Genomic DNA, 12,321 nt, shown 5'->3' with positions numbered 1-12,321 from the left:
GCCAACTTACCCAGCCTTGAAACGCGACGAAAAATTTCTCGATTGTGCCTCTTTCATATGTTTTATCATTAATCTTTAGGAGAATCAGTCATATCACCTGCTAATCGCCTCTCAAGCCGTATTAGTCGCCACAATTGCAAGGTCTACGTTCCCACCGCAAGAACTACCGCTCATTCTCGATCTTTTTTTGCCACGTCATCCCGGGACTGGAATGATCTACCGCAGGACACCGTGCATCATATCAACGCCATACATTTTAAGAACACCGATTTTAAGAACACTATCGAGACCATTGTTGTTTAACTGCCATGCCCATCCCTCATGTAATGCCCCATACCAGGGGCCTTTGAGGTATTAAATAAATAAATAAAAAAAAGTGTGCCATGAGGCATAAGTTGAGATAGAGGGAGTGGAATGCAGGAGATAGAAAGTTAGAACAGGGACTGAAGACCAGTTTCACTGAGGTAATCGCAGCGGTTGCCGGTGAAGTGATTCTTCATATAGTCCACTACACACAATCGCATTCTAGTCGGGCGCTGCCATGGGCTCTGCGAAAGAAGCGCCTAGGCACTTTAGCCACCGGCATAAGCAACAGGTAAGGTGCCGAGCAACAGACAGGGAGCCTCGATGGTGGACACCCGAACCGCGCCGTAAGATAAGGGATAAATGAGGGAGTGAAAGAAGAAAGAGGTACCGTAGTGGAGGTCTCCAGATAATTTCGACCACATGGGGATCTTTAACGTGCGCTGACATCGCACAGCAGACGGGTTGTTCTGGTTAATGACCATTTATTAATAAAATAACAACGGAATGAAAAGATGTTGCTAGCCGCGGCATATCTGCCATCGAAACCTGAGCTGCGGCTAGCCAGAATAAAAGGAGAGCGAAAGAAAGGGGGAGAGATAGTGATAAAGGATAGTGCTAGGGGATAATATACACTATGCACAAATACAGAATAAGAAATAAATGTGCGGTACTGCGCCGCAAGCACACGCCGTGCGCCTTTGCGTTTCCAGCGCCGCTTCAAGGCACCCTAACAGGGCGCGAGCATCAAGACATGCTAACAGGCAGAGCAGACAGGTAAAAAAAAAAAAAAGATACGTAGGATGCCTCGATGCGGGGAAAGAGGCCACTCCGAGTTTTCCTTCCTCCATGCCGCCGCGCCTAGCAGCAGGTAGAGGGCTTATTGATTGTAGCGCCACAATCTTACAGCGTTACGACCCTGGTGGAGAAAAGAACCAACTACGACACGTATAGAGAGGTTATGAGAAGGTAGGCTAGGCTTCAAAGGTGGGGCATTCACGTGACTGGATCAAGTTGTCCTGTACACTGCGCACTTTCGCCGCTCATTGGTAACGGCGTCGGCAGCATCGGCTGGTCAGTTTGGCGCGCGCTGGGTGCAGAGGAGCGTGCGGTTGTTCGCAAAGCCTGCCTCGCATCATCATTTTGTCATCCCTGCTCCGATTTGTGGTCGTCCTGCAAGGTGTAACCGTTGCATCATGTCGACTCGTGTTGCTGTGGTAAGATAAACATTTCAAATACCTGATTAAGCATGATTTATGCTCACCGCGTGCTTTCTTACAGACCTTGAACACTGAAGGACCTTGAGCACTTGGCGGCCTTGAATCATTCTTCGTGTTGTGTCATTCGTTCATTTCTCGTCTCTGTTATCGGGCTATCGTGCTATCTCTGCAGCCGTTCGTTACGTGCGCGGAAGTAAAGCGCATTTTGGCTTTGGAGGCGGTGTGGTTCCGCATGCGTGCGTGTGCCGGTGCGCGTGCGACTGCTTGCCGATCGCTGTCGATGCTGTGAGCATTGCTGGCCGAAGCGATACATTCCACTTATGTTATGCAGGATACCCCGCGTCATGGTTCCACCGTTGCCGTGGTCGCCTTGATCGGCCAACCGGCCCGGGGGGTCGAACGAATATGCATGATGCTGCCTCCCATTTGGCCCGAGTTTTTGTGTTGTTTTTTTGCGATTTGTAAATATTAAAAGTGAACATCAAGCATGCTTGGTAGCACAAACTCATGCGGAGCGTAAATTCCGGTAGATATTCTCGAATATCTAACAAATGTTATGCATGATCAAGAATGTAATCATGTGTAGATTCAGGGCACTTTTGCTCGTGTTGCTGTCAGGTGTAGTTCTGGTTCGTTGTTTCGTATAAACGCAACATTTTTGTTTGGCATAACAGTGGAGTTGAATGCTAGCGACTGAACTGAAATTCGGGGCTAGGTTATGAAGTTATGGCACGTACATGCACTAATTGTTTTATGTGATCGACAGATCACTTTCACATTGCAAGTTTTTCATGTGGCAGCTGTTTTTGCACTTTTCATTATGAGCTGGCCAGCTACAACAGCAGATGGACTAGTTGATCATTTCGTGCAACGGTGCCATGCATGTCTTCTTGTCAACTAAATAAAATATACTTGTTCGTAGGGTTTTTAGCTTCTTACTCTTGTCTCCCACATAGAGCAATTGTTTGGAACTAATTCCGACTTTGTTGCGAGGACATTGACAATGGCTGAAACGAGCATATTCTTTAGTCATGAGTCACTACATGTATCGGTCATGCAAATCTGTTACACTTTGTCTTCCACAAATTGGAGGAGCAACATTGCAAAAGAAACCTGTAAAACTTGTTTTATTTTCACAGTAGGAATTAAGCTGTATCGGTAGTTTTGGACTAAGTGCTTGCATCAGGCTTCTGCATACATGCATCTCATATGTGTAGTACAAAGTTACTTACAAATTGTAGTGCTACATAATTATGAGCTGTGACCAACTTCAAGCTGTACATTTCATAGCATTTGGCTTATAGTTGGATACAACTCAAGAACACAGCAGCGAATGCCCCTCAGAAGAGGCCCTCCGGCCAGCGGCATCAGCTGTTTGTCATGATGTTGCGGTTAATCCCCTAGCATGACATCAGAAGTGGCGGACAGATGCCTCCATAAAATGGGATTAACTGCAACATCATGACAATCGGTTGACACCTTATTCGCCGTTGCATTCTTGAGTTGTATCCAACTATAGATTGATTGTTTTAGAACCTGGTTCATTTTTGTTCATGGAAGGAGACTTTCACAAATTTTCAGAGCCCTTTGGTACTCTGAACTGATGCACCCTGAAGCATTCTTGTGTGAACTGTGGCTTTCGTACTCAACATTGGTCATTCAATTATTTACAATGAATTGCAAGACACTGGCCTCATTATTGGTAGACCTTGCTGTAACAGCAGCTGCTTGTTTGATCCTATTCCCTGCCTATTTAAACTCCCGAGAAGTGTTTCACTGAGGCTATTTCAGCACTAAGCTTCATCTTACTGTGATCGGTATCAAATGTTTAGATTCAGGTGCCATACACAGTTAATCGTCTGAACTGCTAAGGTGCAACACAGCATTTGACAGGTGTGTATAGGTAACATCAATCTTTTATTGGTATTCACTTACACTTGTTCTGTTAACTGCATACGTTAAAAGAGCCAAAGTAAAAGCTTTGGCCTTTTAAATTGTGGTAGAGGTGTATAATTGTAGACTAAATCTCATGATGGGGAGACTGAAATTTCAGTTTGCTTCTTTCACAATAGTACTGCTAGTTAGGAGGCAGATTGAAAACCTGCTCCTCTAACGCTTCTGAGTAGCCAGGAGAGGAACCACAAAAAGTTGTAATACTCATGAGTATTTAAAGAAATCATTATTGCATAAAGTAAATGAATTAATCAACATCTTTGGTGTGCACAGGTCACAGGTGGCAACAAAGGCATTGGCTTTTCAATAGTAAAGTTCCTCTGCCAGCAATTTGATGGAGATGTGTTCCTTACAGGTTAGTATCCGCTACATAGAATGTGAGTTGGGCTTTGATGGCATATGTAGCAAAATAAAACAGCTGCTGTTTTGACACATTTTGATGGTGGGACAATGAAAAAAATGCTTATGTGCTGAGATTTCAGTGCATAATAAAGAATCAGAGGTGGCTGAAGTTAAAGTGAAGCTCTGTGATAGGGCATGCAACATTGCTTAGGTGTAGCTATAGTGTGTGAAAATCCACTGATTTCTTCAAAACTAAACTAAAAAGAATGCTTGCACATGTCAAGCTGTGAAAAAGTGCTGCTGGTCACTGCACGTCTGCATAAGAACGTGTTGGACTTTAATAAACTGAGCTCTTGTATTTATGTCTTTGCTATGTATTAATAAAAAACCAGCTTTTTTATGAAGTGACAAGACTACTCCTACTGTAAGTTGTCACATGCAGAGTACAAGCAAATATGAACTGTGCTAAAACACATCTTTTTCCACTTTTTTTTTTCTGTACTGACTGCTGCATTCAGTAAAGCTTAGGGAGATTTAGTGTTTCGCATACAGAAAATTTGCCAGAGGTTTTTATAGTGCGTTGTGGTGCTGGCCTCATTTAATACCCGTCATACAAACTGAAAGTGTAAATTATTAAGAAATCACTGTGTGGAGAGATGGCGTCTTAGAGTTTATGGTGAACATTGCACATCGCATAAGTAGTGAGTTATTGCCAGCATTGTTGATAGTCACAGAAAAAAAAACGTTTTTATTCTTTTTACTCGTGCATTCTTTTAAATTTTTGGGAAAGGATATCATGTTTTATTTCTTTTTGCTGAGCAGCTAGGGACGAGAAGCGGGGCAATGCAGCTGTGTCAGAGCTTAACAAGCAGCTTCTGCGCCCAAAGTTTCACCAGCTTGACATTGACGATCTTGAGAGCATTCGCAAGTTTCGGGACTTCCTCAAGAGCACTTATGGTGGCTTGGATGTGCTCGTGAACAATGCTGGCATTGCATACAAGGCAAGTGTCCCCGTTTTCTTCTTATTAGAAAAAAAAAAAAGATATTGCTTGCTTGCTGTACAGGGTTTTTAAGCATGTGAGGATTTCACTGGTCTGTCGCTGCACCATTACACATTTGTAATTTCAAAGTTAGATTCACACCAACCTTTGACTAAGACACGCATGCATTGACGCATGTACATGGAAAAGGAAGAGAATCACATGTCAGTGTGTGCTCAGCTGATTATGAGCTGGCTCTTCGCATTCAGAGATTGCTTCAGTCACGCCCGTACTAACTACAAATGATTAATATTGCTGCAGGATAAGTCAATTTATTTAATTAACGTTTATTCTGCTTGTTGATATCTAAGCCTGAGCATGTTGATTTCACATTTCAGCAGGTTGTAACTATTCATCAAACACACCTTACACTGTCTTCGCCACCGCAGGAGATGTAAACAAGGGAGAGTGTATACGTAGTTTGGGGCCTTTTTGTACCTTCTTGAGCTATGAATTAAGGCTGCTAACTTGTTTTAAAGTTGTCATCGAATGATTACTTTTTTTCTTCTCCATCTGCAGCACAACTCAACAGCACCATTTGCAGAGCAAGCTGAAGTCACTGTGAAAACAAACTTTTTTAGTACACTTAACGTCTGCAAGGAACTGTTCCCATTGCTGCGCCCGCATGCTAGGTATGTTGTCTCTTCCCATGTGTCATGCATCATTGATTGAGCACGTGGTGTGGATTCTGCATTTTTTTCCAGCCAATTTCTTTAAATATTTCGAAATTCTGAAGGCAGGAAACGTATTGCAACTTGTGGTTATGGGATTTACAATTATCCCTGGAACTTGGAACCATTGTGTGCTTGCATTTCCGGGAGTGCATTACAAAAAATATGCTTGCTTTTATTAGAAGTGTTATTTATTGCTGCTCACAGAAGATTCTCCACGGTATTTTGCTCGGTAATTATCCTTAAAAGTGAGCTATAGCCACTTACGGAACCCAGTTATTAGATCCTCAGAGCATTCTTTCTGAAGGCGGATCTTGAGTATTGTTTTTGCCTTATTGGCGGAGAAGTCCAACCTGTAGCCACCGCGATGGATCTGCGGTTATTGTGCTCGGCTGCTGACCCGAAAGACGCAGCTTTGAACCTGACCACAGCGGTTGCGTTTCGGTGGAGACGAAATGCTAGATACGTGTGTACTGCGATGTCAGTGCGCGTTGAAGAACCCCAGGTGGTCGAAGTTCTCCGGAGCCCTCCACTATGGCGTCCCTCATGGCCTGAGTTGCTTTGGGATGTTAAACTCCATAAACCAAACCTAACCCTGTAGCAGCTGCAGTTGAAAGCATGCTAAAAAATTTTTGAAGGTTGAATGCACATTTGACACCTGTACATACCCCAAACGCAAAACTTGGGCAACATCAGTGTGTTTTGTATTCTTAATATTTTTGGCTGCTAGCACCTGTAGTAGAAAGTCGAGCCTAGCCACAGCAGACACACAAAATGTAAAACTTCCACTGCTAACACAGAGTCCTTTTCACTCGTTGACGGTGTGAGAACAGTGTAAGCAAGGTGTGAATATATAGCACTAGCTTTAGTACGGCATATGTGTAGTATATGTCTACTAATTCACTGCTTTCTGCAGGGTGGTCAATGTGAGCAGCATGTGTGGCATGCTGCAGAGAATTCCTGGAGAAGAGCTGAAGAAGAAATTCAACAACCCTAACATCACTTTGGAGGAGCTTTGCAGCCTCATGGAGCAGTTTGTGCAGTGGGTATCTATTTTGCTTCAATTTTGATAGTTTGTTCGTTTAGGTATTCATAACATGATTTGCTTGTAAAACGTCCGTTGCTCTCAACGTTTTTGTACATTACTTTTTTTTTCTGCATGAAAAGTGACCTGTTTACTTAGGTTATTTATTTTTACAGGGCAGCTAAAGAGGGAAAGAATGGAGAAAAAGGTTGGGGGAACTCTGCGTACAATGTCTCTAAAGTGGGAGTCACTGTGCTGAGCTTCATCCAGCAACGTGAGTTCAATGCAGACCCTCGTGAGGACCTGGTTGTAAATGCTGTAAGTAGATAATTTATTTTGTCCTGTTTGTACTTGTTTAAGTTGTAGCATCCTTGTAACTTTGCGCCTGTGTGTGTTGTATGCTAGGGCATGCACAGTAGCAATAGATGACATCAAATTATGCCACAGCTATAGATGGCGTCAAAGGCGGAGGGACACTGCACTGCTGAGCTTACACGCTGCAAGTCATACAAATTCATGCACTTTTTCTGCTCTGAACTTTTCTGCTATTGATTTTGGGCTTGAAATGTTCGAACCTCTGAATGATGTGATGTAGGGATCTTTTCCTGATAAAGAAATTTTGAGAGGGTAAAAAGCTTGTTGGATTAGCTTTCTATTGAAAGCACTTTTCTTTTGTGCAAAGAACCGCAAAAATTGCTTTCTTTATGAAAGATTACGGTTGTTACTGGAGGCGGGAAAGGGAGTGTCTGACGTTACCCGATAAGTGAAAGGTTATGTTTAACTTCACCAAACAAGCCAGCATTGCATTTGAGCAATATCTGTTACTGTGCTTGCACTGTTATACTGCTGGAGGAAAGAGGCAGCCACGGCAGCTACAATTTACGTGAATAGCATTTGCTTTTTACGTCAGAAGCCATATACTACTGCTTGGCTGTTCAGCAGAAACCCATGACAGGAACTTCTGCTTTATACTTGTTGATGTGTTGTACTGCCTTAAAAAGCTTGTCCGCACGAACAGTGCTCTGTAATATGTCATGACTTTATTGGCCAATTTCTTTGAAAAGAGTGTGCTGGTAGTCTCTGGTGCCATAATCAATTTGATCGCCGCGAATAGACAAGGCGCTTCGTGTATGACTGCATGTCCACTTAGTTTTGTGATATTTGGTCCTTTTTTAATCACAGGTGCATCCGGGTTATGTTGACACGGATATGACGAGCCACAAGGGGCCTTTGACTCCTGACCAAGGTGAGTGGTTGATGCATGGCCTTTATTGGTTGATTTCCCCCCTGTATTGTTAGATTTGTGTGCTCATTGTGATCTATTTTGCTGTTTCTTTCTAAAAAAAAGCTTAACACTTATGTACATCCAATAATGGCTGGTTCAAGCGCATAGTCGAACGCATCTATAGCAAACTTCAGAAAGAAAAATGGGTGGTATGTAGTGAAACCAGCTTTTACAGCTATCATGAGTGTATCCTGTGACACAGGCAGCCAGGCTAGATATCAAAAATACTGTCAAGGTCGAATAGCGTTAAGCAGTGGGGTGGTTAAAAAGTACATACCAGGTGCTTCAGGCAAGCCCGGAACTAAGTTTTAAAATTAGGGCTTTTGAGATGCAGAGAAGCTTTTTGCATCGTAGTAATATCAGTGTTGGTGGACGTGCAAAAAAAAGGGCTATGTTAACTAGTAAAATGATTGACTAAATTCTTATAGTTAACTGTTACCTATAGGCGCCTGATTGCAACTAGAGATTTGTAGCTGGCCATTAATACTAGCCATATCAGTTTTTTAAGAATTTCGAAAACGCGATTACCCTCATCGCTGTGGCTCAACAAATTTAGGCCATTTCTCGCGCCGTTTAGAAACCATGCGTCTGTGTGGAGCACAAGGCAACAAAGAAATCGTGGCACTTTGTGACGATGTGTCACGTGACAATAACTGCCCCGCCCCCGCTATGGTGATTGCCCCTCCAGTGCGGGTGGGGCAGTGTTTGTTGTGCAGTACTATTCGAGTTCACTTCAGCGGTACTATAGTAGCGGTACTTCGCTGCGGAGAGTCGCAATTTGATGAACATCGCATAGTGCTCCCCGCAGGCGCTTGGTTTTCGAACGGCGCGAGAAATTGTCGTGAATTTGTTGAGCCAAAGCAGTGAGGGTAATCACGTTTTCGAAGCTATAAAAGCTGATATGGCTATTACTAACGGCCAGCTGCAAATCTTTAATTGTAATTAGGTGCTTATTCATAATAGTAAAAAAGTTAATTATTAGAAGCTAGTCACTTTACTAGTTAAGATTTGCTTCTTTTTTCACGTCTGCCAATACTTGAGGTAAAGCCACCATTTACCTCAAAAACCCTATTTTTAGAATTATTGGCGGGCTTACGTCAAACGCCTGGTATATATAAAGCAACTTTGCACAACTAGCTTAGTTGGTGAAAACGAATCTGCTACAGTAGACTCATTAATTAAAACTTTAAGGGACCAAAGATTTTTGTTTTAATTATCTAAAGTGCACATTATTATGGTGGTAAACTAAATGTGATTGCTTTACAGATATCTATGTGTACAAACTATTCTGGGTATATTTCTCTATGCAAATGTAGCCAAATGCTTTCGCACAACATAAAATATGGATGCTTACTCAACCAGCGGTCTCTAACAGGTTGTGTGGTTGAAAAAAAAAAGTTGTCAATAATGCACTGGTTTCTCAATAGAGTAAAACCACGTCATTTGGCACTTCAAGTGGCATAAAGAAACACCCAATTTATCTGAAGGTCCAGTCATCAAATGGCTGCAAAAAACTTTAAAAAACTGCTTCTTACCGTGGCTGGTGAAAAGAAAAAAAAGGGCACACTTGTCTACTTTTGAGTGAAAACAGCATGGCAACGATGCTTTTTCTCAATTCCGGCAGCGTGTGTTGCATGTCCACTGTTTGAAATATCAAAGCAGAACTGCTCCAAAATAGTAAGGCCTTCCGCGGCCTCCTTCACACGTGCTACTCAGTAGCTGTACAGCCTCCTCACTAGCGGTGGTGTCCATGTAAGGAGGCTTCACTGCACAATGAGAAAATTGTGACGAATGCGCATTGTCAGCGCACAAGTCCACACGGGCGGAAGCGAGGAGGGGAACACATATTTGTGCCGAAACGGTGAGACGCCTTCTAAAAAGAAAACAGACTAGCGATGCGCAGCTGGGCTTGGCTCACTGAAGCGTGGCTGGTAGCCTCAATTGTCACGGGCTGGTAGCGAACTTCAGAAAACGTAACTAAGCCAACTACGCATCGACGGGCGACTTCAATCGACACGGTCCCCCTTTTCGAACTGCATCTGAGCTAACCGGTTGAAGGAACCAAATTTTCAGCACACGTGGCTCCGTAAACCTGACGTGTCTGGCCTCAGTCGCTGGTCTTTCGCACGCCTCAAGTGCTGGAGCAAGACGAAAAGTTTAAATAACCGAATTTAAGAGAAACCGCGGTACGAATTAAGCAGCTTTAAAATGCATTGAAAATATAGCCAGTAAGCCAAAATTTTGAAGTTCATTTGAATTGGCCGAAAGTACGAATTATCCGAGTTTGAATTATCACGAGTCTACTATATTTATACAGTGCTAGCTGATATGTTCTTCAATAAACAGTGATCATCAATGAGGCACACTGAAACAGGAAAGTGTTCCGCACTTCATATGTCCGGAGCAAGAAAGACTAGGTTTTTTTTTCTTCTACAAAAAGTATTCCAACCTTGTGAACCTGATGATCCAAGGTGACATATATTGAGGTTGTGAAATAAGTTCTTTGCACAAGTAAGTATTGTAAAATATTTTATGGAAAGATAGACAATAGACATGTTCTGCTAAGAGCTTCAACAAGAAATTGTTTCCTTTATCACTATCATGAATTATATGCTCTAAGCGACTTATTTATGGCGAGCTCCATATTTCGCAAATTTGGCTGAAGTCGCATTTTACGAGTATTTCGCGAACACAAAATTTCACAAAGCAGATGAGGCAGGCCCCTTAGTTTTCCCCTAATCCCAGAGGCCTGCAAGCTTTTGAGCGTTGCAGAGTTTGGCGCATGGCTCATGCGACATAGTGCCCAGCTGTTGTGGAACAAACTTTTGCATGAACTCTGCAGTGGATAAAATGAAAGCACGATTTTTCAGCACCCAGAGCGAGAAGCGAGCAGAGCCATTTCTTGAGATGACGGCACATTCTCTTCAGAAAGGGAATTGACTTTGCGGAGTTTCATCTCAATGCCTGCTTCTAGTTTTAAATAATTAACAACATGCTTTATGTCATACAAGTTTTTTTCCCAATTATAAGTGCGCATTTTGCCGAAATTATTCACAGGGCCTATTTTTCATGAGCTGCAAGCGGTTCTCGAAAAACTGTAAAATTAAATTATTTAAAGTATATAATATTGGTTTTTAATTAAATTTAGCTTGACATATGTACTTTTCTGTATCTTTTTGCACAATAATTGACAGGCGCTGATGCACCAACCTATTTGGCTCTCCTGCCTCCTAACATCGACTCGCCCAAGGGAGAATTTGTGTGGAACGACCGCACTGTCACCCCATGGGACAAGTAGTGCTAAAGCGATCAAGGCCTCAGCTGTGGACCTGTGCTGTTGCATTATGGCATTTTATGGCTGCTTCAGTGCTGTCACACCATATACTATTTACTAGCCAGTAGAGAACAAATCTAAGAAATCAAGTTTCTACGGGTGTACGCATTATGTTTATAGAAAATGTGACCTATTTTCTTACTGTGCATTGGTTATGTTGAATAAATATTGCTCTGATTGCTTTAATCTGAAGCTGCCTCATTCTTATTTCCTTTCTGATGCTGATATGTCAAGGCCTGTAGTTATAGGAAAAATCTGTGTTTCCATGACCGAGATTTCAACCCTATGCTTATCACTCGAGCCCTCCTGTTGAAAATGTTGCAGGCAGCAATAAAAGCACATTCATTCTTCACTTTTGTGTAGTTCGCAAGGAGAAAATTGGTGTGCATATTGATAAGTCCATTTTGACTTGCTCGGGCAATGTTTGCATTTCTTGCACATTTATTCACCCTGTAAATTTTCATAAAGCCAGTCCTGACAGTCATCCATGCCAGAGCACATTCACTGTATCTGTTTCTTTATTAGTGCTCCTTGTTTTTTTTTTTAATGTCGGGCACATTTTTTCCCCTCCTTTTTGCTGGAATAAGCATGTCAATATTTTCATGAAGTATTTTTTCAAGCGATGTTTTGTGGAATGATCTGTCGAACAGTACAGGGCAAGCTCCATGCATAGGCAGGCCATAAGGATATCTAAAAGGCCGAAGAAGGTAACGCACTGTGCTACTGCACTAGGTCTCATCTACCGTCGTGACGCCTCTGTGCCTGTCGCAGTTAGGCTTGGTTATACACTGACTGATGAGAAAGCTGCACTCTTGTTCTAAGTTCAAGAATTCACTTGGGGCAACACAACTCAAGATGTGCCCTACTGCATTTGTTCTAAGGCTTTTCTTGCAATAACTGTTTCTAGGACCAGTGCAGTGCTGTAGCTATGCATGTAGCTTCACACAATTTGTTAGCCACTCTGCCTGCATTATACTCTTGTGATTTTTTAAAGATTATTGGTCGACATTTATTAAAGTTGCTATTTAAATGTAAAACTAATGTTAGCACATGAAATATATGGGTGTGTTCAGATAAGAACAGTAATCGAGGTCCCATGGTCATTTGCTTTCAATGGAATGTTTATATATGATGGCCAAATGTGTGGAC

The 12,321-nt window shown here is 42.4% G+C and overlaps 1 protein-coding gene across 1 annotated transcript; it reads left to right on the top strand.

Annotated features, from left to right (window-relative positions):
- The first annotated feature begins 1,343 nt into the window (after window positions 1–1,343).
- LOC144125034 (carbonyl reductase [NADPH] 1-like) lies at window positions 1,344–11,358 on the top strand. The gene is made up of 8 exons (XM_077658075.1): window positions 1,344–1,520; window positions 3,750–3,831; window positions 4,641–4,819; window positions 5,378–5,490; window positions 6,446–6,571; window positions 6,730–6,871; window positions 7,736–7,799; window positions 11,033–11,358. Exons 1-8 carry the CDS (start codon window positions 1,500–1,502, stop codon window positions 11,134–11,136), a joined length of 831 nt encoding a protein of 276 aa, XP_077514201.1. The 5' UTR covers window positions 1,344–1,499; the 3' UTR covers window positions 11,137–11,358.
- The last annotated feature ends 963 nt before the right edge of the window (window positions 11,359–12,321 follow it).

This window comes from Amblyomma americanum, chromosome 3 (genome assembly GCF_052857255.1).
Source record: "Amblyomma americanum isolate KBUSLIRL-KWMA chromosome 3, ASM5285725v1, whole genome shotgun sequence".
Lineage (NCBI taxonomy): Eukaryota > Metazoa > Arthropoda > Arachnida > Ixodida > Ixodidae > Amblyomma > Amblyomma americanum.
The sequence above is the reverse complement of the archived record's forward strand: the minus strand, read 5'-3'. Positions and strand labels throughout refer to the sequence as shown.